This window comes from Chrysemys picta, chromosome 3, assembly GCF_011386835.1.
Source record: "Chrysemys picta bellii isolate R12L10 chromosome 3, ASM1138683v2, whole genome shotgun sequence".
Classification (NCBI taxonomy): domain Eukaryota; kingdom Metazoa; phylum Chordata; order Testudines; family Emydidae; genus Chrysemys; species Chrysemys picta.
In genome coordinates, this window is record NC_088793.1 from 10986721 (window position 1) to 11013857 (window position 27137).

At 48.2% G+C, this 27137-nt stretch overlaps 1 protein-coding gene across 1 annotated transcript in view; it reads right to left on the reverse strand.

Annotated features, from left to right (window-relative positions):
* Nucleotides 1–27137, reverse strand: part of XKR6 (XK related 6) — a 329094-nt gene that overhangs the window by 45865 nt on the left and 256092 nt on the right. Inside the window, exon 2 of the mRNA XM_005290661.3 lies at nt 7064–7260. Coding sequence (XP_005290718.2) covers nt 7064–7260 — 197 coding nt within the window. The remainder of the gene's footprint in view (nt 1–7063; nt 7261–27137) is intronic.

Genomic DNA, 27137 nt, shown 5'->3' on the forward strand with positions numbered 1-27137 from the left:
TTACCACCTTCCTTATCATAGCCTTGAGGGTTCGGTTAAACCTTTCTACCAACCCATCAGTCTGCAGATGGTAGACTGAAGTTCTCAGGGTATGTATATGGAGCAGCGTACAGAGGTCCTTCATTAGCTTCGACATAAATGGGGTTCCTTGGTCGGTTAATATCTCCTTCGGTAGCCCCATTCGGGCAAAGATCCCCACCAGCTCTTTGGCTATAGTTTTAGAGGCTGTGTTCCGCAGGGGGAGGGCTTCTGGGTAGCGAGTAGCATAGTCCAAAACAACAAGTATATATTGGTGGCCCCGAGCCGTCTTCTCCAGGGGTCCCACTAGGTCCATGGCTATTCGCTCAAAGGGGACCTCTATGATGGGAAGGGGTACTAAAGGTGCCCTCAAGTGGGGACGGGGACTGTGCAGCTGACACTCCAGGCAGGAGGCACAGTACCTCCACACTTCTTCATGTACTCCAGGCCAGAAGAACCATCGTAGGACTCGTGCCAGGGTCTTCTCTACCCCCAAATGCCCCCCAAAAAGATGACTATGAGCAAGACTTAATACAGCGTTCTGGTGTTTTTGAGGTACTAGGATCTGCTGTACCTTCTGCCCCTGTACTGGTGCAACCCGGTATAATAGATCCTTCTTCATTATGAAGTAGGGTCCTGGTCCCTGGGTTTTTCCTTCCACGGGGACTCCATCTATTTCAGTCACCTCCTTCCTAATGTTGTCATACCTTGGGTCTTCTGCCTGGTCCCGTCCAAAATTTCCTCTCCCGGGGCTAATCTGCCCAAGATCTAGGGGCCCAGTCTCTGTTGCCTCTACTAGTTCAGAAGCATTAGGGTGGGGGTCAGGCTCAGGTGTTTCTCCCTCCTGCGTGGCCTCCTTTTCAGCTGTGCGGGTCCGCCTACCAACAAGAGCGACCCTCTGGCTTTGGGTCAGTATTCAGGGTCCCAAGGCCTTAGCTGCCCTTCTTTCCCTTTTTGTCTTTCTACCCTGTTTGGGAGTGGAGAACAAATCTGGGGATATTTCAGAGAAGATTGGGGGTTGACAGTCTGCTGTGGATGCCTCACCAATTTTTGGGTCCCCAGCTTTCTCCAATCCCCCTACTGGGAGTAAGTTTCCAAACCCTGGGAAGTCCCTCCCTATGAGCACCGGGTATGGGAGTTTAGGGACTACACCTGCTGCTACCTCAATACTGTTCCCTTGGATCTCGATTTTTACTGGGATGGTGGGGTAGTAACTAAGTGTCCCATGGACACATGTTATCCCCGTACGTTTAGCCTGCAGCAGCTGACTACGCTTCACGAGCTTCCCTGAGATAAGATAAGATAGCACTCCCCGAATCAACCAGTGCCATGGTCCCTACCCCATTTAGTTTCATTGGTCTGGTATACATATATGTGGGGTTAGTGAGACCCCCACAAGGTGGATTAGGGAGCATGGATCTACCCAGTTCCCCAGGTTACACTGCATAGGCTCCTTAGTATTGGGACACTGTGCAGCTATGTGTCCCCACTCCCCACAGGCATAACATCTGTATGGAGCCCTAGGCGTTCCCCGGTCTCTTGGTTTGGGCAGTCTAACATCACAATCCTCTTCTCCCTTAGTGCTCCGACTCTTTGTGGCCTCTGATGGGCCTTCAGCCTCTCTCTTTTTCCACCCGGGCCCTCCTGATGGCCCAGTCACCCGAACTTTAGGGCTTGGTGCTGCTAGTTTAACCCGGGGTGCCTCTTCCTTAACTAGTCAGGTCAGCTCCCTCGCTGTCCTTCGCCTCTCTACCAGGGCGACAACCTTGTCATAGGTGGAGGGTTCGTTCTGGCTTACCCAGGCATGAAGGTCTGGTAGTAGTCCCTTCATGTATTGGTCGATGACCAGAACCGCTAGTATCTCTTCCGGACTCCGGGACTCTGTTTGCAACCACTTTCGTGTGAGATGGATGAGGTCATACAATTGGGACCACGGGGTTTTGTCTTCCTGGTACCTCCAACCGTGATACTGCTGGGCCCGCACTGCTGTCGTTACCCCAGATCTGGCCAGGATCTCTGCTTTCAGCTGGGGGTAGTCTGCCGCAGCCTCTTCAGGCAGATCATGGTAGGCCTTCTGGGCCTCCCCACACAGGAATGGGGCAAGGATGCCAGACCACTGATCTCGAGGCCAGGCCTCCCGTAGGGCTGTCCTCTCAAAGGCCAGAAGGTATGCCTCTACATCATCCTCCCGTGTCATTTTCTGCAGCCAATGGCTGGCCCGTATGAGCCGCGTCCCATCATGGCTGCGATTCAGCTCTGTAAGGGACTTTACCTGGTTTACCAGTTCCCGCAACATAGCTCGGTCTTGAGCGGCCTGGTCCATCAGCAGGCGATTAGTCTCTTGCTGCAACCGCACTGCCTCCTGTTGGGCGACTGTCTGGACACGGGTAGCCTCCTGCTGGGCCGCTGTAGCTTGTATCAGTGCCCGCACTACGTTATCCATTGTGGTGAAAAAAATAAACCCTCTCCCTTTGTTTTGTTTGGTTGTTGTTTTTCCTTTTTTTTTTTTTTAATCACCCTCCTTCTTCCACCGCGTTGCGCACCCCAAGATCCCACCCCAGACACCAGTGTTACAAAGTTCCTCCTCTATCTTGGTGGGTCCTGCGCTTATTGGCGGATTTTCTTGCCTTAGAGATTCACAATGTGGGTTGGAGAATAGCCCAGAGACCTTCCCCTCTGGAAGAACCCACAGTCCAGGTCAATTGGGAGGTTTGGGGGGAACCCGGGCCCACCCTCTACTCCGGGTTCCAGCCCAGGGCCCTGTGGACTGCAGCTGTCTATAGTGCCTCCTGTAACAGCTGCATGACAGCTACAACTCCCTGGGCTACTTCCCCATGGCCTCCTCCAAACACCTTCCTTATTCTCACCACAGGACCTTCCTCCTGGTGTCTGATAACGCTTGTGCTCCTCAGTCCTCCAGCAGCATACCCTCTCAGCTCCTTGCGCCTCTTGCTCCCAGCTCCTCACACTCGCACCACAAACTGAAGTGAGCTCCTTTTTAAAACCCAGGTGCCCTGATTAACCTGCCTTAATTGCTTCTAGCAGCTTCTTCTTAATTGGCTCCAGGTGTCTGAATTAGCCTGCCTGCCTTAACTGGTTCTAGCAGGTTCCTGATTACTCTAGTGCAGCCCCTGCTCTGGTCACTCAGGGAACAGAAAACTACTCATCCAGTGACCAGTATATTTGCCCTCTACAGACTCCTGTACCCCACTGGTCTGGGTCAGTCACAAGGGCTATGTCAACATAGCTATTCCAGCATGGGCTCTGTACAGCAGACATAGCCTCTCGCTCTTACTTGGGTGTTGCCCTGAACCTCCGTCATCCACAGATGAAAACCTCTTACCTGAGTTTGATGGTGCTTCCAACCCAGGCTAACGGGCCCAGCTGGGGATGTACATTAGAGCCCGGGTGCCGCTTTCACTCAGGCTGGTAACCGCCCACTTTGCAGCGAGGATGCAGGCTACATCACTCAAGTGCGTACAGTCCTCTAATGCCTTCCCTCTGTTCCCACCGTGTGTCCAGAGGGACAGACAAGTTCGCTCACAGTTCACTGGCAAAGAATGATAGAGCGGCTCAGCCAACTGCAGCACAAAGAACCATGGGATATGCCCCCAGAAGTCCCAGTGACACACAGGGGGAGTGCAGCACCCGTGCGCACTTAGGGTATGTCTACATTACAAGTGCTACAGCGGCACCGCTGCAGCAACCCTACGGTAGCGCTGTAGTTTAGACAATACAGCGACAGAAGGGGGGTTTCCATCACTGTAGTGAATCAACCCCCTAGAGAGGCAGTAGCCAGGTCAACAGTGGGGGTTAGATTGACCTAAGTACCGCAGGCAGAGCAAAATTTTTCACAGACCTGAGCGAGCTAGTTAGGTAGACCTACGTTTCAGGTATAGATCAGGCCTCAGTAACTTGGGCAGGGCTTTGCAGTGTGGCTGCACACACCTGGGCTAGGCTAATCCGGGTGCAGCTCACCTGGGCTGACTCTGCAGTGAAGACATACCCGCAGTTTAGATGCTTAAGTAGTCATTTAAACGCCTTAACTTTTGGCATTCTGGTTTGAAAAGTGGACCACGCACTTGCTGTAAGTCTTGCTGTTCACTTCTTAAATACACATTAGGTTACATACTATTTATTACAGGAGAAGTATAGTGCATGTACCACATAATGACCCATAGATTTCAACAGGGTGTTGCAAAATTAAGATTTACACTGAAAATCTCCTTTGGATTAACAGCAGCAATTGCCAGAGTTTTGCAGGATAAGGCTACCCTCAATAGACATACAATGCTACTTGTATAGAATACAGTAGCCTTGGTCAAACAAATTCCCAGCAAAAAGTTTACCCGAAGTACTCATGACATCAACGGAAGGGCATCAGTGGTTTCTCTAAATCCTATTAAGTCAAGAGGACCCACATGAGAAATTAAATATAAAAACTGCTTAAGTGCAGATTTGCTTGGAAAGTGTCTATATAGAAATGTCAACGTCTTCTCTTTATCCATTCATCCATCCAGGTGCTAATATAGAGCCCATCATTGTAGTAGCCAAAAACCATAATAATCTTACGGCACTGTGGGGTTCTGTGCTTATGGCATTTCAAATGTTTCCCCGGGAATCTGAAAGGCAAGCTGGGTTATACATCACCAATAATCAAGGAATTTCAGGCTAAATCTCAGTTTCAGAAAATTTACTGTCAAAACCCCTTCCCAATGTGTCTTCAGTCATATCGGCATGCTCTATCTACTGACGACAGTTAGTTGCTACTACCTTTGCCTGTTATTAGCACTGTACCATCAACACAGCTAACGGAGAGTGAACCAGAGTCTCTTCTGACTCTTGCATTAACAACCTCATCGTTCATTAAGGGATAAATCCTGGTTTCACTGAAATCTACAGGGGTTTTGACACTAACTTTGCTGAAACTGAGATTTAGCCTGAAATTCCTTGATTATTGGCGATGCATAACCCAGCTTGACTTTCAGATTCCCGGGTAAATATGTAAGGTTGGAAGCTAGAAAAAGCATACTTTTACAGGTTTCAGAGTAGCAGCCGTGTTAGTCTGTATCCGCAAAAAGAAGAACAGGAGTACTTGTGGCACCTTAGAGAAGTGGGCTGTAGTCCACGAAAGCTTATGCTCTAATAAATTTGTTAGTCTCTAAGGTGCCACAAGTACTCCTGTTCTTCTTTTTGCGCATACTTTTACAGTAATTGTAAATGAGGTAGATCCGATATGGAGTCATTTGAAATGCCATAAGCCCACAGTATCTGTTCTAGAAGGCACCTTTCAGAGTACAGTGGCACGTTCAAGTAGTACCAATGGTTTGGCTGAAGCCTGAAAGACAGAGAATTTAGCACTGATCTTACTGCTGCCTCCTCCACTGTGCTCAGTTATTGCTGCACCAGTAATAGGGAAGAGCCACCCCACTTTTGCAAGGCTACTTAGGCGTAATAGGGTGGGTTACAGAATGGCAGCCTTCTAGGGAGACTCTGAACTAAAAAGGGACTCTGAAAATAGCAACATCTGTCTAAAGCCCTGTGCAGAGAAAAGGGTGTGGCTAGGCCACGGAGGGACCTGGAACCAGCTGGCTTCCCTCCTATATGGCTCAGAAATGACTTACCAAAACAAGAGGCCAGACTGCAGCCGTGGCCGAGCAGCTGATCCGGCTAGACTGCCATTTCAGAGAAGGAGGAGGTGGATCTTAGGAAAGCGTGGAGAGAGAGAATCCTTCCACGTATGTTGTCAGGGGTGCACAGGGTTGAGTCGGGATTTCCAGTGGATTCACAGCCTACAGGACTAATCCAAGCATGGATGATGAAGCATGGCTTGCAAAAAGCCACATGGGTTTGGGAGTAAGTGATCACCTCCCATGTGACTGGGAGGGGGAAACAGGGGCGTTTGCTGACAGTTTTGTTCATGGGCCCACGGCAGAATCAAATCCAGTTTACCCTCCCCGAGCTGACTTGGGTCTGCAGCACTAACAGCAGTAAAAAATTATAGTCAGCAGATAGGAGTCAAAAGTCCCCAGGGAGCCAATACATTGAGCAAGACGGTGACCTTTTCTACACAGTCATTTTTTAATATTACCTCCCTTTCCTTTGGTTTTTGTCTCTGAGACAAATCTTGGATGTTACTTTCTTGATGGTTTCTCTTTGTATTTCATTTATTTTTGCATGAGGGGAAAAGGTATATACAACTGGATTGAGAAAGTGCCAGCCAATCTTGTACCTTAGCAAGCAATGTGGCATGCTTAGCAAACTCTTCGTTCACCAAGCTTTGCAGTGCAGATGTTAGCAAAACATGCAGCCCACTCAATGCAGCATACTGGTCAATGGAGTTGAACCACTTATGCCAATGTTGAATTTGGTTCTGCATATACTAAAGCAACTAGGTGTTGCTTAAGACAGGTTTTGCTGCCTGTATATACAATGCTTGGCATGAAAATGGCAGCACTTGCCAATGGTTAGCACACATGGTGTCTGAGATAATACAGTTTTCCCCTATTCTTAGACTAGTTCAGGACTGTGGTACCAAAAAGCATGTTTGAACTCATGGCAAAAGTTGACTTTTTAAGGGTGACCACCTTGTTTGTATCTATGAAACGTAGTACTTTATATAGCTTTTTACACATTCCAAACACAGCACAAACATTTACCAGTTAATCCTCACAACACCCCTCTGAGGCAGATACGTTTTATTGTCCCCACTATGCAGGCGGGAAGACTGAGGCAGAAAAAGGTTATGTGATTTGCCCAAGGCTACACAGCAAGTAAGTGGCAGCGCTCGGAGCAGAGCTAAGGAATTCCTGGTGCCCAGCCTTGTGATCATTCCTCACGACCATGCTGGTCTATAAAAGACTGAAGTAGTAGAGTATTTTTTCCAGCAGCATGAGCAGAAATTTACTGAGCAAGTGCAGCATGGAGCTGAAACGAGTTTTGTCCAAAGAGCCAGCCCCTTACACGACAGGTTATGTAGTGTGGTCGGTCAACAAAACATCCAACAGAGGCTGAGAAAATGGATGCGGGCGCGAGGGCCACTTACATGGTAATGTTTCTGCACGGTTCTTTTGGATCATTATGCAGAGCTGTAGCACCAGTTGGGGCGCGCTCTCCAGGAAAGTCTCCAGGAGGCGCAGCATGTTTACGTCTGCATACTCGTACATCATAGCCCAGTAGAAGCGCCGCTGGTGTTCCTTCCGCCTCTGGCTCTGGATCCCCAGGTACATGGTTCGGATATACCTGCGGCACAGGGAAGGAACAAGCCAACCATCAGTCATTGGCGACAACAGCTGAGGGGGGTCAAATAGCAACCAATGGAATTAGAGCCAGTAGGCCAGTAAAGGATAATAGCTCAGAGCAGGAGGGAGAGCTCTTTATATACCCAGGTTTCAGAGTAGCAGCCGTGTTAGTCTGTATCCGCAAAAAGAAGAACAGGAGTACTTGTGGCACCTTAGAGACTAACAAATTTATTAGAGCATAAGCTTTCGTGGACTACAGCCCACTTCTATGCATCCGAAGAAGTGGGCTGTAGTCCACGAAAGCTTATGCTCTAATAAATTTGTTAGTCTCTAAGGTGCCACAAGTACTCCTGTTCTTCTTTATATACCCAGTCGTGTTCTATGTAGAGCTTTCTCTGGGGCCGGTCCAAGACTGTGAAATGAACTCCCACAAGAGTTAAAAACCACCTCAGACATCACCACTTTCTGTACAGCCAAGACACTTTAGCCAGCCCAGCAGACATAAAATAAACCAATCCCAAATAAGTCCATTCAAACAAACAAGCAAAAAGAAACCTCGCACAGTTTTCCCATTGGAGAGAAAAGTGTGAGAGAGGAAATCGCACGTGGCAAATGCTAGTCACATCATTTAATGCACGGCTGGCCGTGCTCAGAGACTATAGTGACTGGGGCAGTATAAGAACAGAATAGAATAGTCCTGGCAGAATCCTCCCCTTCTCTTCAGGCAGGGAAGTCCTAACATTTGCTGACTAAAAGCCACTTTAGACGCTTCCCAAGAACCCGATGAGCCGACCTAATTTCCCTTGGATGGAGCAGCGTGCAGCCACATTCACCTTTAACTCAGAGGAGTGGCTTGCAAAGACTACAGGTCACAGCGTGCCAAGGACCTCAGGTCAAGACGCAGCTTTGGATTAAGACATAGCACCACATCCAGGGACCTAGATCTGCAGCAGGCTGCACCTCCATGTTAAACGTGAGAGCAGCCACAAGTCACGCTGTAGAACTCCACTGGCCAACCCTGGTCTTAGACAGATTCAGCAGAAAAAAAACATTAAAAACAAAATGCAGATTCAAACAGTCATTTGAAATGTGCCATCTGAAAGGGGTTTTTCTTTCTTTATATGTTTTGTGTCTGAACTACAATGGTGAATTCAGGAGTGTTTCTTTTCCCTCTGAAGGGACACCAAATGCTGTAGGGACGGCGGCAAAATCAACCTCTGCGGCTTCCCGTCGACGGCGCTTACTCCCACCTTCGCTGGTGGAGTAAGAGCGTCGATTCGGGGATCGATTGTCGCGTCCCAACGGGACGCTATAAATCGATCCCTGAGAGGTCGATTTCTACCCGCTGATTCAGGCGGGTAGTGTAGACCTAGCCTAAGACACCCAAGGGGAAGAACTGCTGGTTCCAGAACTCAGATGTGCAAGGTAAGGACGGTTGATAGACAGGATACAGAGGCCTGGGAAGAACTGAAGAATTTCACCTCAGGAGAAGCAAAGGCATGAGGTCTAAGACCTGAGGGGGTGCACTCAGAGAGTGTGTCTACACAGCACATTAAGCCTGGCCTCCTGACTCAGGTTTGGGCCCAAGGCCCCCTTCCGTCCACACACAAATCAGTCTGACTCAGGTCAGCAAGCACCCAGGTCTTAGGATGTTGCAGTGGGGGGGGGGGGGGCAGTTAGAGCCCAAGTCTTGCTGTGATGTGGGTCCAAGCTCTGTCGTTCTGCAGTGTGCAGACAGCTCAAGTAGGGTTGCCAACTTTCTAATCACACAAAACCAAACACCCCTGTCCCGCCCCTTCTGAGGCCCCACCCCCCCGCTCATCCCATCCCCCCGTTGCTCGCTCTCCCCCACCCTCACTCACTTTCACCGGTCTGAGGCAGGGGGTTGGGGTGCGGAAGGGGGTGAGGGCTTCAGCTGGGAGTGTGGGCTCCGGATTGGGGCCAGAAATGAGGGGTTCAGGGTGCAGGAGGGTGCTCTGGTCTGGGGCAAAGGGTTGGGGTGTGGGAGGGAGTGAGGGCTGATTCCCAAATACTTCAGGGAATATTTCATTTCATTTATTTTAAAACTGATTTCCCTGAACTTTCTTTTAGGTCCATAAATACATTTCTCTTTATATTGGACCTGGTAAAAGCTCTTCTTTGTCTGCATACAAAACCTCTACCTTTTGCACTGACACTAACTGATTAGGGACTTTAATTTTGAATGGTACAATCGTGATAAAGACTGGACTATACTAAAGAGTTATATTGGTATAACTATATCAGTTAGGGATGTGATTTTTTTGCCAGCATAGATATGCTGGTAAAAGCCCTAGTATAGATGCAGTTATACTGGTATAGAATGACCTTTTACTAGTTCAGCTAATTCTCTTTCTTGAGCCAGAATTAACTATACAATTAACACTGTTATACCAATATAGCAGCATCTACATACATTTTTGCGAGGGAGAGGTGTTTCCTGCTTTGACTCTACCGATATAGTTAAAGAAACCCAAAGAAAAGAAAAACTAACCATGTAATTTCACCCCAGATGTGTTGTTATTGGCCTAGATTTTCAAAAACAGGAGCCTAAAGTTAGACTCCTAAATCTATATTTAGGCACCAAAGTAAATGGCCTAATTTTCAAAAGTGCTGAGCACCATGAAGCTGCAATTGACTGTTGAGTGTTTTGCGCTTTTGAAAACCACACTATTTATTTAAGAGCCTAATTATGCATCCAGGAACCTAACTTTAGTCTCCTATTTTTGCAAATCTTGGCTAATATTTTAAATACAGGTCCCAACAGGACATCGCAACATATAACTAATTTGGGGGAGGGTTTAGAGACAACTTTCTTTAAACACAAATAGGGCTGGCTGTTCGCTTTGCTCTGGCAGACGTCCCAGAATTCCTGTTGGCACAATTACCATCTTCATTACTTACTACTTAAGCTGCAGTAGCACCAAAATGTGCCAGGCAAATTCACTACAGCCCTGCCTCCAAGGAGCATTTTTTTTAAAAGTCAGAGCCATACGCCCTGAAAACCAGAAAGTTAGCCAAACAGCATTTGATTGGAGCTCCAAAACAGCTCCATAAGGCAGAGAGGGATTTCACTTCCCACTTCTACACACTCTCATAACTAAGCAGGGCCAGGACTTGGACAGGAGACCAAGAAGTATCAAATTCTGGTCTCCCTACGCGTGTGACATGAATAGGCTGAATTTCGTTCGGTTACCCTGGTGTCAATCCGGAGTGACTCCGTTGACCACAGTGAAGTTATTCTGATAAATTAAAGGCAGGATCTGGCCCCACAGTGCTACTGTGTGTGTAAGGTGAGCAGGAGTTGGCTCCCTGTGTAAGGGAAACCCAGGTGTTGTAGGAAATGATGCGGGTGATGCCCCATGCAGGGGACGAGATGACTTAGATAACATGGAGATGAGTGCAGCATAAATGCTTGGAGACTAGACTATATAGATGGCCAGCTTATATAGATAGACAGATGCTCTGAATATCTGATCCTACAGTCTTTGCTCATGAGTGGTTCTTTCTTAGGCAAGTGGCTTCAATTTAAACCAGTAAGGATTCCTGGTACGAATAAAGATTGAGCAGTAACGAAGCAGAGTGTCCGCATAGTAATACTGTCTCTTGGGTAAGACATAACCCTCAGGTCCTGACTATTGGTGATAATTAGCTCTCCCGTAGAACCCGAAACACTGAACAGCATTGCTGCTCACGTAGACTCTGGAGATCAGGAATTGCAGAGGCCCTAAGAGAGCTGGATGTGCTCGAAACCTTGCAAAACATTCAAGCCACACCTGCAACACAGACCCACGACCCCGCTAGCTCGTGAAAGGCAGCCAAGAACAATGGAGCCCACTGCTAATGGAAATGATCGTCACCCCTTTCAGAGCACTGAACCGGCCATCCTCCCTGAAAAATACTAGACCTCGCCCAACCCTGAAGATACCCACACTCAATGCAGAAGATCTGTCCAGCTGCTCCTTCGTTCTCCAGACTCCCACCCCTGTGCAAAAATCAACCAGAAAAGAGCAGCAACCAAGCTTCAGCAACACGTAACCTCTGCCAAGCTCCTGCATGCTTCCCAACTGGGCTTCAGACTGTGGCACAGCATGAAGAAAGCCTTGGTCCCCCTCAGAGAGGAACTTCTCCTGGCACGAGATAAAAGCCATATCCCAATGTCTCACACTACTGTGCTCCTGTTCCCTTAAAGCTTCTCCTGAGGGGTCCCATGGGGATCCATCCTTCCGCCCCTTCTCTTCAGTATCTACAAGAGCCCACTTGGAGAGGTGGGGTGGCACTGTAGGCCAACAGTACGTCAACAACTCCCCGCGGTTCATCTCATTCTCCACAGACGCAACCAGCACCATCCCGAGGCTGTCACATAGCCGAGAGGAAGTCAGCACCCGGATGAAGAGCAGGTGGCTCAAACTAAACCCAGGCAAGGCAGAAGCAAGGAATTCCTCCAACAGAGCATCTATGAAACAGGGAGAGGAGAAGGACAGCACATTCCCTGAAGTTCAATACGGCCTTTACCGTGCTATTTACCTGGGAAATGAGACGCTAAGAAATCCCTAGGACAGACAGCCAGACAAAGTACTACTTTCCACTGTCTGTCATTTATTTCTACTTTGTCTAACTAGGGGTCCAAAGTCAGGGAGGGTTAAAAGTCTTCTCTATGAGTGCCCTGAAGGAGAGTAGCAGTGACAACTAGCAGTCCCCATTTGATGCCGACCCAAAGTATTGAAAAACCATGAGTCAACAACCCCGCATCCTCAAATAATGATGGACTTAGAAATCATGAGATTTTAAATAATATATCAGTTGCTTTCTGAGTTTTGAGCCTATAGAAGTCACATGTTTAAGCTTTACTCTACAGCCATGAGGACTAGAAATTAACTTTTTTTATTTAAATGTAAGCTGAGATTCTCACCTAATCCCATGACTCCAGGAGCTGGGGCTTTAAGAAAGCACAATACTCGTGATCAAATCGTGAGAGGCTCATGGAGTCTGGTTAGATTTAGTTGTAACTTTCAGCCCATACTTGCTTGGAACTTTCTCTCTCTTTTCACATGAATATCACCGCTGCTCTTCCCACCTACTGATCATCTCTCATTTGCTACCGAGATGTCGACTCCCACCTTTGATAATACCAGCCTCCATCACCCACTCATTAAATTTTCAAACACCTTTGTGCCTTTTACCATGCTGTCCCCCATCCACCGGGCTTCAGAGTCTCCCCATAAACATCCACAAGTCACCTCATTGTCTTCCTTCAAATCCCTCCTCAAAACTCTCCTCATTCATGGTGCCTACAACAAACCTGACAACAGTTAGGCTGCAGGGGCGCTGATACCACTGCTCATCATGCTGACCAATATTGTCTCCAGGGCCGGCTCTAGGCACAGCGCTCCAAGCATGTGCTTGGGGCAGCACTTTCCAAAGGGCGGCACTCCAGCCCCCCCCTTTTTTTTTTCTTGGGGCACAAAAAACCCGGAGCCGGCCCTGAACCAAGATGTTCCCTGTCAGCTGAGGCTTTCAGGCGGAGTTGGAACTAACGCTGCAGTTCTGGCTGCAGTCGCTAGATGGCGCTCATGGCAGCCTGAGTCGCACAGGCTGGGCTGAAGTTCAGGCAGCCCGGCCGCTGGAGAGCCGGAGCGTCATCCCCGGAACTGGGCCCGGCTGCGGCGGCGAGAGGGGCTCAGCTCCGGGGGATGATGCTCCGGCTCTCCAGCGGCCGAGCAGCCTGAACCGCAGTCCAGCCTGGGTGTGAGGAGCCGGGGAGGGAGGGAAGTGGGTCCCGGGATGCAGGGAGGGAGGGCAGGTCCTGCTGCTGTTATTGCTCTGAGTCTCCCCAGGGCGGCGAGGTGTTTCCCCACCCGAGGGGGCTGTGCAGGGCGCCGCCGGGCTGGGCAGGGGGCGCGGATCCCGGCTCGCGCGCTGACAGGGCGAGTGACTGGAGAGCCCAAGCTGCCAGGGAGCTGCCGCTGCTCCCTCCTGCCCCCGGACGCAGCCCGCTGCCACCTCAGCCCCGTGCTGCCTGCCCTGGGAGGGGAGAGGCAGAGCACGGTTCCGAGCGGGGCAACGGGGGATACTGCCCTGCCGGGACCCCCGCGGCTCGGGCACCTGGGGGTCAGTGTCTGTCTTCTCGGCTCTGCCTGTACGGATCTGGGGAAGCAGCTGTCAGCGCCTGCCCCTCTCAACCCTTGTACCCCCCATCCCGCTCGCAGCCCCTCCACTTGTACCACCCCCATTGCTCCTTCGCTGCACCCCTTCCCCTTGTACTCTCCCTTCACCCGCTCCTCTCCCCTTGTACCCTCCCCCAGCCCTCTCCTCCCGCACCTCCCTCCTCCCCTGCACCTCTTCTCCCGCAACCCTGCTGATACCCCCTCTCCTCCTCCGCAAGTACATCACACCCTGCCTCTCTGCCAGTGTAGAGCCCCCAAGCACCCCCACCCCCACTCCTCTGCCTGAACCCTCTTTACTAGATCCCCATCCCTTTCTGGGTACAAGGTTTGAGGGTTAGTCCCTATGCCTTCCATGTGCATTTGGAGCACTAAAGATGGGGTTGCGGGGGCGAGATTTATACTAAAGTGAAATAAAAATAGGAGAAATGGTTTGATCCCCACTGCAAGTGTAAATGGGGATTGCTGTGGTGAACAAGGAGGTCATGTTGGGGGGGGAGCTCAGGGCTGGGTCAGCAGGGAGTGCGGGTGGGGGGGGGGGAGAGAGAGCCCAGGGCTGGGGCATCAGGGGGTGCGGGTGGGGGAGGGCACTGGTGGGGGGGGGGGAGGAAAGAGCCCAGGGGTGGGGTGGGGGGCAGCCAAATTTTTTTTTTTGCTTGGGGCGGCAAAAAACCTAGAGCCGGCCCTGACGGTCTCATTGTTTCCTGTACTCCCTTATGTGTCCATCTGCATCCATCTGTTGTCTCTTGTCTTATGCTTAGAAAGTAAGCTTTTAGGGGTAGGGACTGTCTTTTCGGTCTGTGTTTGTACAGCACCTAGTGCGATGGGGTCCTGGTCCGTGACTCCTAGGTGCTATGACAATACAAATAAATAATAATAACAACAATACTAATAAAACCAAGTCATATTTGGAATACAAGTGAAAACTGCAAAGAAACAGAACAATAACAGGAATGATATTGTGATCACTGCCTATTACAGCGATCAGTACTTCCGGGAGAGAGGCACTGCATGAGAACACGGTGCATTTCTGTAGCAGGTTTAATTGCGCATCAGCCACATGTGTTGCTGATCTATTGGTATGGGAGGCAATCAGGGGCCTGACTGTTTGCTGCAATATTATTATTTTTTAAATAAATGCCTCACAAATTTCTGTTTCTGGATTTGATAGCAGGGGGTGTGGAGTGGGGGATGTATTAGTCCACTGGTAGTTAATTGCCATGACATCTCATCAGCAGATGCTGCCGCTAATGCTTGGAAAGCATGATTAAACTGGACTGCAAATAGCAAGTTTAGGAGCTCACTCTTTCTCTTAAGCGCTGCAGATGAAAAGGCTACTCCTTGGAATCGTGCAGATGGGATCAAAACAGAAGCTGCCCAAATCCATCTTTATAACCGGATTCCACTATATTTGCATCTGATAGGTTATTGGTCTAGAGCAGGGGTAGGCAACATATGGCACGTGTGCCGAAGGCGGCACGCGAGCTGATTTTCAGCGGCACTCACACTGCCCGGGTCCTGGCGACCGGTCAGGGGGGCTCTGCATTTTAATTTAATTTTAAAAGAAGCTTCTTAAACATTTTAAAACCTTATTTACTTTACATACAACAATAGTTTAGTTAGATATTAGAGATTTATAGAAAGAGACCTTCTAAAAATGTTAAAATGTATGACTGGCACGTGAAACCTTAAATTAGAGTGAATGTATGAAGACTCGGCACACCACTTCTGAAAGGTTGCCGACCCCTGGTCTAGAGTCTCAGCTGGGGTGAACTGACTTCAATGGAGCTACGTTAATTTACATCAGCTTAGAATTTGGCCCACTGTTTTTCATCATGTCGAATTTAAAAAAAGGCTAATAGAAAGATATGTCAACAGGGAAGCAAGATGGTAAATTAAATAATTACTCTGCTTAAAAACAAAATCAAAGCTACAATTAATAGCACGCGCAGCGTGAGCATTTTGTGCATGGTTACAAAGCTTTGAGCAATCATTAATTAGGTTGAGAATTATTATTTATTATTTGTATTATTGCACCGTCTAGGAGCCCCAGTCATGGACCCGGACCCTGTGCTAGGTGCTGTACAAACACAGAACAAAAAAAGGCAGGGATGTCAGAGGCTATTGATATTTTCAAACATACAGTCCACAAAAAATTCATCCCTATTAAAATAGCCAAAATCATTGTTTTTCATTCCGTCCTGAACTCATAGCAATGGGCCTGGCTGCACTGAATTGGGTAGTTATTTCCGAGCACTGGATATGAGTCAAAAGTGTGCCCTTGTTGCCAAGAAGGCTAACGGCATTTTGGCCTGTATAAGTAGGGGCACTGCCAGCAGATCGAGGGACGTGATCATTCCCCTCTATTGGGCACTGGTGAGGCCTCATCTGGAGTACTGTGTCCAGTTTTGGACCCCACACTACAAGAAGGATGTGGAAAAATTGGAAAGAGTCCAGCGGAGGGCAACAAAAATGATTAGGGGTCTAGAGCACATGACTTATGAGGAGAGGCTGAGGGAACTGGGATTATTTAGTCTGCAGAAGAGAAGAATGAGAGGGGATTTGATAGCTGCTTTCAACTACCTGAAAGGGGGTCCCAAAGAGGATGGACCTAGCCTGTTCTCAGTGGTATCAACTGACAGAACAAGGAGCAATGGTTTCAAGTTGCAATGGGGGAGGTCTAGGTTGGATATTAGGAAAAACTTTTTCACTAGGAGGGTGTTGAAGCACTGGAATGGGTTACCTAGGGAGGCGGTGAAATCTCCTTCCTTAGAGGTTTTTAAGGTCAGGCTTGACAAAGCCCTGGCTGGGATGATTTAGTTGGGGATTGGTCCTGTTTTGAGCAGGGGATTGGACTAGATGACCTCCTGAGGTCCCTTCCAACCCCGATATTCTATGATTCTGTGATTCACTGTAATGTTATAACAGTGTAACAGCTCACATCAAAAACAGGCCATAAGCCACTGATCTCTGGAACTGTTTTGATGCCTATACGATCCTCTATATACGTACACTTCTGTGGACATCTCGTATCACTGCCATGTCAAAAACAAACAAGGACAACATAAGAACTTTGGGGGGAAAGCATGTGCAGTGGACAATTTCCTCCTTTAATCTGATCCAGCTTCCATATACAGTAGTCATCATGGCCACAATTTTCAAAAAGTGACGAGTGATTTGGGCTGCCTTATTTCTGATGAGCTGTGCTTTCTGAAGTTCTCCAGTTCTGCACCCAAAAATGGAAGCACCCAAAACCATTGGGTACTTGAGAAAAATCTGTATTTTCTATTTAAAAATTTATATTTGAACTCCAAAACCTCAACAAGAAGCCTGTTCATCGCGCTTTATAAATTCATCTGACATAGTCCCTCATGTACAGTATCCTCTGTTCTGTACTGCCCAGTAACCTTGTCTAGCTTCATAGTATAATTACCCTTAGCTCATTTAATTGCTTCAATCACCTATCACTTAAGAGTAAACAGTGAATAATCATAGAATTATAAGACTGGAAGGGACCTCGAGAGGTCATCTAATCCAGTCCACTGCACTCATGGCAGGACAAGTATTATCTAGACCAGTGATTCCCAAATTTTAACAGCCCGCGAACCCTTTCACTAAACTGTGAAATCTCGTGAACCCGCTCCTAAAAATGAATATTTCCAGGGATTTAAGTTTAAATTTCCTCAGTGTGATGGATGCACTTGCTTTGCTCTGCATAGCTCTTGGAAGTCCGGAACCATAGGCGAAAAATAAAGTCTCATGTCTGGTTCAACATCAAGTCTGTTTCTGTATTTGGTTTTCAGATGTGCATACGAGGGAAAACGCTTTCTCGCATAAAGTATGTTGTTGAAAATGGTAACAAAACTGCAGCAGCTTTTTCCTCCAGAAGGGGGTACTCGGTACTTAAACTGAAGCAAAAGTTGATCGGAGCACTGGGGTTTGGGCTGCTGGCTCCCCCGCTGACGGGGACAGGGCTTGGGCTGCCAGACCAATCTGCCCTGCCCCGCTCTCCCTGGGGCTCGGGCTGTCTGCCCTGCAACCGGGTCCCACCTGCTGCCTCCAATGCCCGGGGTCCTCTGGCTGCCATTAGTGAAATTTTTCTGGTGAACCCCCTGTAACGTTCTGCGAACCACCAGGGGTTTGCGAACCCCAGTTTGAGAACCACTGATCTAGACCATTCCTGAGACGTGTTTCTCACGCCATGTTTAGGTTATTTATCCAGAATACCATCAAACGGAGAACAAGCTGGTTTATCATTTAGAGACTCTGAGGGTACGTCTACACTGCAAAAATAGCCCCCTGGCAGCAAGTCCCAGAGCCAGGGTTAGCTGATTCAGGATCCTGGTGCTTCAACTACAGGGCTAAAAATAGCAGTGTAGATGTCCTAGCGAGGGCTGGAGCATGGGCTCTGAAACCTGTCGTGAGGTCTGGGTCCGAGAACCCAGGCTCCAGCCCAAGTGGGAATGTTTACACTGCTATTTTTAACTCCTGTGATCTTGAGTCAGTTGTGCTGGATTCTGAATCTCGTTGCTGTGGGTTTGGGGTTTGTTTGTTTGGGTTTTTTTGCAGTGTAGATGTCCCCTGAGGGGCTTCAATCCTGCAAAACTCAATTGTTCCTCTGCACTTTCCAGGATTGGATCTGTAAATTACTCAGAGCTGGAGAGCCACCTGCAAAGTTTTGCTGCGCACTAGATATTATTTTCTAATTTCTACTATTCATTACTTTAGATGGGATATTTTCAGAAGAGCTCAGCATTGGCCAACTCTGCCCCTTCTGAAGCCAAGGAGAGAGCTCTGTTAAGACAAAGCTGCAGTTTTTCAATATACGTCCTATAGGTGACAAAATCATATGTGCAAACATGAAATGAGATATTTTAGCAGGAATAACTATTTAACTTGATTTAGTTGGGGACTGGTCCTGCTTTGAGCAGGGGGTTGGACTAGATGATCTCCTGAGGTCCCTTCCAACCCTGATATTCTTTGATTCTATGAACTTCCATTTTTTTTCAAGAAATATTATTTTCAATCTATAATCTAGTTGAGATAGTGTTTTACTGGTCCACTGTTGTGGAAGCAGTGAACAGAGGACAGGCAAACAGAGGGAGTTTGCCTGGGAACCGTCCGAGAAGTGCTAAGGTGAGTGCTACATTAGGGGAGCTCTGTTGTGAGCTGGTGGGGTGAATATCCGAGTGTCTGTCTGCTGTGACCCTTTGTTTGACTGGAGCTAGTTGCAGGGACTGTTTGACCGTGTGTGTGTCTGAAAAGTGGGAATTGGGTGTGCTTTGTTCCAGGTGGGCCTTGAGTGGTTGATTGGAGGGAAGGCTTTGAGCCGGGCCAACTGCTTCGAGCCAGCAGCCTTATAAACAAGCAGCCGGAGTGAGTAGTGAACAGATTTCACTCCATGCATCTGAAGAAGTGGGTTTTTTACCCACAAAAGCTTATGCCCAAATAAATCTGTTAGTCTTTAAGGTGCCACCAGACTCCTTGTTTTTATGAGCAGAGGACAGGGAAACATAGGGAGTTTGCCTGGGGGGGAGTTCCCGCAGAGGTTTTTTTTTTTTTTTTTTTGCCTTTCAGGCTTCTGTGAGCAGTAAATACAACATCTGAAGAGGCTCTTAGAAGGAAGACATGAATAGTGAGTGATCAGCTGTTGTGACCTGCACAGGATGTGCCATGTTTGTCTTTCTCCCAGACGACAGAAGAGACTTCGTCTGCACGAAGGGCAAGCTGGTCTCCATATTGGAAGAGAAGGTTAAAGGTCTAGAGATCCAAATATCAACCCTGCGTTGCATCAGAGAAAAGGAAGATTTTCTGGATAGAAGTCAGCGTTTGGTATTGCAGGCACAGCATGCTGAAGAATCTGAGAGGGCGGTGCAGAACGGGGAAGAAAATTGGCAGCATGTGACCTCCAGAAGAAGAAAGAGGGAATCCATGTGTCCCCAATGCAGATAGAGGTAAGAGACTGTTTTCAGGCTGTCTGCACAGGTACTATGGAGGAGAATGGTTTGGAAGAGTTATCTGAGGGAAGGGATCAGAAGGAGACCCCATCAGCTGGAAGGCATGAGATGCATTGTCCTAGGGATGGGGGTTCCATGACCACTGCTCCCAAGAGGAGGAGATGGGTGGTGGTGGTTGGGGACTCCCTCCTAAGGGGGATGGAGTCATTCATCTGCCGTCCAGACCGGGAAACTCGAGAAGTGTTCTGCTTGCCTGGAGCTAGAATTCAGGATGTGACTGAGTGTCTGCCAAGACTGATCAAGCCCCCGGACTGCTACCCCTTCCTACTTCTCCACATGGGCACCAACAATACTGCCAAGAATGACCTTGAGCAGGCCACTGCAGGCTACGTGGGAAGAAGGATAAAAGGAGTTTGAGGTGCAAGTCATGTTTGCGTCCATCCTCCCTGTTGAAGGAAAAGGTCCACGTAGGGACCATCGAATTGTGGAGGTAAATGCATGGTTACGCAGATGGTGTCGGAGAGAGGGGTTTGGATTCTTCAACCATGGGATGTTGTTCCAGGAAGAAGGATTGCTAGGAAGAGATGGGATCCACCTAACAAAGAGAGGGAAGAGCATCTTCGCAAGCAGGCTTGCTAACCTAGTGAGAAGGACTTTAAACTAGGTTCACCGGGGAATGGTGACCTAAGCCCGGAGGTAAGTGGGGAAGTGGGATACTGGGAGGAAACACAAGGAGAAGGGTGCAATCGGGGAGGCCTCCTGATTCATACTGAAAAAGTAGGGCAATTGGCTAGTTATCTTAGATGCCTGTACACGAACGCAAGAAGCCTGGGAAACAAGCAGGAAGAATTGAAAGTCCTGGCACAGTCAAGGAACTATGATGTGATTAGAATAACAGAGACTTGATGGGGTAACTCACATCACTGGATCACTGTTGAGAGTCTTTGGGTTAAGTTTAGAGGTGAGAGCAACAAGAGTGATGTCATGGTGGGTGTCTACTATAGACAACCAGACCAGGAGGATGAAGTAGACAAGGCTTTCTTCGGACAACTAACAGAAGTTTCCAGATCACAGGCCCTGGTTCTAATGGGGGACTTCAATCACCCTGACATCTGCTAGGAGAGAAATACAGCAGTGCACAGACAATCCAGGAAGTTTTTGGAGAGTGTTTGAAGGCAACTTCCTGGTTCAAGTGCTGGAGGAACCAACTAGGGGCCATGCTCCTCTTGACCTGCTGCTCACAAACAGGGAGGAATTGGTAGGGGAAGTAGACGTGGGTGGCAACCTGGGCAGCAGTGACCTTGAGATGGTTGAGTTCAGAATCCTACCAAAAGGAAGAAAGGAGAGCAGCAGAATACGGACCCTGGAGTTCAGAAAAGCAGACTTTGACTCCCTCAGGGAACTGATGGGCAGGGTCCCCTGGGAGGCTAGTATGAGGGGGCAAGGAGTCCAGGAAAGCTGGCTGTATTTTAAAACAGCCTTATAGAGGGCGCAGGAACAAACTATCCCGATGTGCAGAAAGAATAGCAAATATGGCAGGCGACCAGGTTGGCTTAACAGAGAAATCTTTCAGAGTAGCAGCCGTGTTGGTCTGTATCCGCAAAAAGAAGAACAGGAGTACTTGTGGCACCTTAGAGACTAACAAATTTATTAAAGCATAAGCTTTCGTGGACTACAGAAGTGAGCTGTAGTCCATGAAAGCTTATGCTCTAATAAATTTGTTAGTCTCTAAGGTGCCACAAGTACTCCTGTTCTTTTTTTAGAGAAATCTTTAGGATCTGTCTACACAATTAATCTCGAGTGACCAGGATGGCTGGCAGCTGAATACACTGATAAGGCAGAGGACCCATGCAGTACAGAACTCCTTTTCCAGACTGTGGTAGGAAGTAGCCCAGGGAAACCAGACTTTGGTCCGGTTTTGCAGTTGGAATCCAAGTCAGCATGTTTCGGTGGGATCCCTGCTGACCCAGTGGTGGAGCCCTGCACCACTCTCAGGGCCCTGGCTGAGACCCGGTGGAGTATGGTGGGCCTGGGTCCCCCTATCTCCTGCAGTTGCCCTACCCCTGGGGTGGCTGCCTACCCACCTTAGGCCAAGAGGCCTGCATTTGTCTGCTGTGTGCCTAAGCCAGGAGGCCAGGCATTAGACTGCTTGCTGCCCTGCCCTGCCCTGCCTGAGAGTGAGAGCTACCTAGACTGCTTTGCTGTTCTGCCCTACCCTGCCAAAGGGGCCTCAGACTCTGGCCCTTAATTCACTAATTCCCTGATGCTGGGCAGTGCCCCAGTGATGTAGTGAGGCGCTGTGGCCTCCCATTGAGCCAGAGGAGGAGGGCCAATCGCTAACCCAGTACAACATTAGATATGTCCTTTAATGCTGGTCTACACTGGGGGGAGGGTCCACACGGCGCGGGATTGATGGCCGCGGCTCCCCCGTCAACTGCGCTACCGCCGCTCACTCTGGTGGAGTTCCGGAGTCGACGGTGAGCGCATTCGGGGATCGATATATCGCGTCTTAACGAGACCCGATATATCGATCCCGGATAAATCGATTGCTACCCGCCGATACGGCAGGTAGTGAAGACGTACCCTAAGGTTAACTTTAAATAAGGTCTTTTACACACAGCATCACCTAGCGCTGTACAGTAGAATACAGTTTAAGATTCTATTACAAGAGCCACAAAATGCCTGACACTGTGTTGTGATGCTTGCGTTGTTCTAACCCAGGGATATCTCATCATCACCTAGTGGCTCTCTGCAAGTCAACCTACACCAATAGCTCTGGGATTGATTTGGAGCTTCCTGTAATAATTTATGAATACTATAGGTTTATCTGAGTGTTGGAAGGGGGGTTACTGTATGAAAACAGGGTTATGTTAGGAAGAAATGACAGCTTGCAGCCAGAAAGGAGTACAGTGGCCTCAGATAGTCATCCCTCTACAAACACTTATGAGACGATACTTAGGAAGGAACAATCAATTGCACACAGGCAAAATAGGAAATGACTGCCTATCAAGGAGTACGCTGGAAAGGGATCTGGGGGCTATAATGGATTACAAGTTAAATATGAGTCAACAGTGTAACACTGTTGCAAAAAAACCAAACAACATTCTGGGATGTATTAGCAGGAGCGTTGTGAGCAGGACACGAGAAGTCATTCTTTCGCTCTACTCCGGGCTGATTAGGCCTCAACTGGAGTATTGTGTCCAGTTCTGGGTGCCACATTTCAGGAGAGATGGGGACAAATTGGAGAAAGTCCAGAGGAGGGCAACAAAAATTATTAAGGGTCTAGAAAACATGACCTCTAAGGGAAAAAATGAGTTTGTTTAATCTGGAGAAGAGAAGACTGGGGGCGGTGGGCATGATAACGGTTTTCAAGGATCTAAAAGGTTGTTACAAGGAGGAGAGTGAAAAATTGTTCTTGTTAACCCCTGAGGATAGGACAAGAAGCAATGGGCTTAAATTGCAGCAAGGGGGTTTAGGTTGGACATTAGGAAAAACTTCCTAACTGTTGGGGTGGGTAAGCACTGGAATAAATTGCCTAGAGAGGTTGTGGAATCTCCGTCATTGGAGATTTTTAAGAGCAGGTTAGACAAACACCTGTCAGGAATGGTCTAGATAATCTTAGCATTGTTCCATTTGATTGTTTCATGCTCACAAGTAATTTAAAAGATCAGAACAACAATAGCCACAAATCAGACACACCGCTGCTGTGAAGGAGATCTCGTGTTTGTGAAATGGGAGGATTAACAAAACCATGTATGCCTTGTGCATTCCTGTCCCCAGGCAACCTCTCCTGGCACAGAATCTGGGTTTCCTGTTGCTTTCCTTAATAGAACCCTTACTGTAAAAGCGCTTTGATTGGGTTGAAACAAAGACATATGGCCAACAGTTGCTCTGCTTTGAGCAGTAACTCCAAAACAATAGACAGATATGCAGCTCTGTTGAAACCTCCATCTGCAATGTTCATCCTTGCTTAAATGCATAATGCTGTAACAAATGCATGGTCACTTAGGAATGGCCCCGTGCAGACCATGCAACTTCATGGCACAAGAAGGAGGAGGTGGGGAAGACAGAATTCAGGTCCTTCTTCTCTAGGAGCACACGCCTCTACCAGTGGAATTAAAGGAGAATCCACGTTAGCTGCCAGTAGCATAGGGACTAGAACTGGTTGTTATTTTTCATCAAAAATTGTTTTGGACCAAAATAAAAATTTTCCTGGAAATGTTTTGTTTGAGTCACTTTTTTCCAACGAAAACAAAAAAATTGGGTGGGTGGAGTTGGCCCTTCTCCACCTTGTTCAGTGGGGAAAAAAAGGACAGAAGGGGCTGGGCAAGGGACAAAAACATTTATTTTTGTTCCCTTTAGGTTTGTCAACAAACATGAAAAATCTCATGACAAGTTCCAAATGAAATGAAAATATTCCGGTTCTTTTGAGAATTATCACCGAAAACCTTTCCCATGTTTCTCCCAGCTCTAACAGGGACCATGATGCACAGTTTAACATTTTTTATTTTGGACAGTAGAGGGCAGCAGTACACAACTAATTAGACTTTTACACTGCTAGCCGTGGGTTTTGAGTTCAGGACCTTCTGCTCCGAAACACACCGGCCACTTGATTAGCTGAAGGAGTTGCTCTGTTATCACACACTGGCTGTGTCCACACTAGGGTGATCAGACAGGAAGTGTGAAAAATCGGGATGTGTGTGTGTGTGTGTGGGTGGGGGGGGTAATAGGCACCTATATAAGACAAAGCCCCAAATATCGGGACAGTCCCTATAAAATCAGGATATCTGGTCACTCTCGGGGTACAACTGCTGCACATGTAGACATACCTGAGATAGCTTTGATCTAGCTAGCTCCAGTACCACAGCCCTGAAGCCCAAGAACAGACTTCTGCATGGGTTAACTGCCGAGTAATTACCCAGGGTTTCAGGTGGGCTTGGACAGCCTCCACTCAAGATTGTATTGCTGCAGCTTCACTGTTCCAGTCCCTGGGCTAGCTAGATGAAAGGTGGCTCGGGTATGTCGACACAAGTTGCAATTGCACCCCAGGACTGCAGTGTAGACATACTCTTAGGGCAAGTCTAGACTGGAGGTTTTGCTCCTGCTTGAACACCAATGAACTCGAGTTAGCTAACATGTTTGTTAAACAGTCCAGACGCTCCATGGTGTTTGCGGTTTACATTCGGCTGAGTCCTAGGCTAAATCACGAATGTTTGTGTCTTGGAACAAAATGTTTGCAGTGTGTCTAGACTAACCTTAACGGACGTGCTAGCCCCGCTGGCAATCAATTCATCCCAGTTAAAACAGGAGCAGAACCTCTGGTGAAGGCATACTGTTAAAGCAACACGCTCCCCTCCTAGCCACATGGCCTATTTAATCTCTGATAGAGTTCCCTGCCTAGGCATGGAGCTCCCTTTCCTACTAGTTGGAGTTCCATACAAACAGGCAGAACATACTATGAGAGTCCAGCTCACACAAGAGGAAGATTATCAGAGACATCACTCCTATATGAACTGCAGGATTTCTCATATTCCAGTAGAGGGCGGTAGACCACACATGCATATGCTAATCACGTCCCTTCCCCTCCTTCCCTTCCAGCACAAGTGACAATAATGCTCAGGTTCAAGACAGGGTCACGTAGGGTCCAGCCAAAAACGGCGGGTGCATTTCTGTAACGATCCACAGCTGCGTGCCACGCTCATTGACACTGCAGCCACCCACTCCCGCTAACAGCACATCACCACGTTAGACATCACACACACACACACACACACTGTACTTGTGTCTAGCAGCGATGAGCCAAATTCAGCCCGGGGGCCAGGCCCCTGAAGTCAGGGAGTTCCACTGGCGATGAATGTGTCCCCATATTTTGCCATGTCTATAGTATACAGAAATCAAATGGTGTGGCTGGCTGTGAAAGGATGGGCTCAGATCACAGCTATTTTTAGCTTTGCAGAAGCAGGACATACATTAACAGCGGCTTGGCTCACGTTCTGGAGTCACACAGCGGAGTGATGAGCGTCCTTCCCAGAGAATCACAGCCGGTTTAACCCTTGACTTCTTAGGGCAGCGGATAGCACCATCCAGAGCCCACTTCGATTTGTCCTGGGGTAGGCGACCTATGGCACGCATGCCGAAGAGTGAGAGTCTCTATCTCGTGACACAGATGGACACTTTCAAGTGCTCATGGGTAGAAAACAAAATCAGACACTTATGCTTAATTGACAAGAAAAGGTCTCCCTTGCCTGGACATATAAAAGCCTTGCAGAGATCTTGCCTTTAAAGAAAGCATTTGATGGCATCTCTTTCCCACTGTTCGTTTGGATGTAGCTGATCTTCCTCTCTTGCAAGCTACAGTGGCCAGTGTGTGCAGTTTATCTAAGTGACAAAAATACAGCCAGAGGACCTGTACACCAGCCGAGTGAACAACATCTGAGCTAAGAGAGGGTGTTGAATCCTGGGGTTTCGCCCAACAGGCTAGTGTTCACGCACAGTTAGCTGCAGAAATTGAGGCGGGGAGGTTAAGTGACTTGCCCGAAGCCACTTAGGGAGTCAGTATCAGAGCTGGGATGAGAACTCAGGAGATTTCCCAGCTCCCTTTCTCATGCTTAGATCAGACCCCTCTCTCTTCTGAAGTGCCTGATCCAAATGACAATATGTCTTTACTTTTTTGCACAGGCCCTCTTGCCTCCTGTTAACTGAACTGCCTTCCCAGCTCAGCCAAATACTCACTGCATGTAAACCCTCTGACTAATGGGGGAATTCTGTGTAGCTGACCATAGGAGTTTTGCATCCACATTGACGAGAGTAAATGCTTAGACAAGGTACATCCCTGAAACACTAATAAATTGCTGCGCACATTGACCTGACGTCACCACTAAATAATCTTCGCTTGCTCATGTCCTTTATGCACCTTCCACTGGCTTCGCCCAGACAGAGTTTCTGCTTGGATAAGCAGAGGAGAGGAATTCTCTTACATCTGAAGTAAGGCCAGTTTAAATGACGTGAGTGGACTATTGATTTCCTGAATGAATGGATCTCCCTCCCCTGAAGAATGATCAACACCTCTGCTGTTTACTCTCTAAACACAGCTCCAAAATGCAAACTCAAGTCCTCTTCCAAGTGGCGTTAGCATCTGATTCCCCTCTGGTTAATGCCTCCTTTGGTCCTGCTGTCTGCGATGTGCAAGTGCAGACCATATAGGGTAGTGTGTGGACTCTAGTTTAAAATTGCCACACTCCCAAGGCAATGGGGAATGCAGGGCATCCCTCCGCAGAAATCCACTTTGCCAAATGCTAGCTTAAGGCTGTGCGAGTCCATGGAAGTTACCCATTTCGTTTGCCTCAGGCCTAAAGGCTCTTCATCTCCCTCACCCCAGCCCTGCTTCAAGCAGAGACTTGAAAGATATCCCTTTGCGTTAGGCTGATGACAGAAATCAGCTTGTCCCTAGAAGCCATGACGAATGGGATCCTCTGTCCTTTTAACCTAGAGGGCTGCCAACCCCTCTTGTCACCAGTAATGTAATTTGACAAAGATTTCATTGTTCAGCGCTTAGCGGAGAGTAGCAGCATGCAAAGCAGCTTTGAAGCAGCTACTCTGTTCTGGGTAGGTTTGTAGATACAGAGCACTGAACGTGCTATAAATACCTAGAACGGATTACACCTCTCTGAAGAGCTTTGTTTATTAAAAGTGCAAAGGGGCAGGTAAGTGAGAATTACCAGCAGAACTGGCTGGATTAT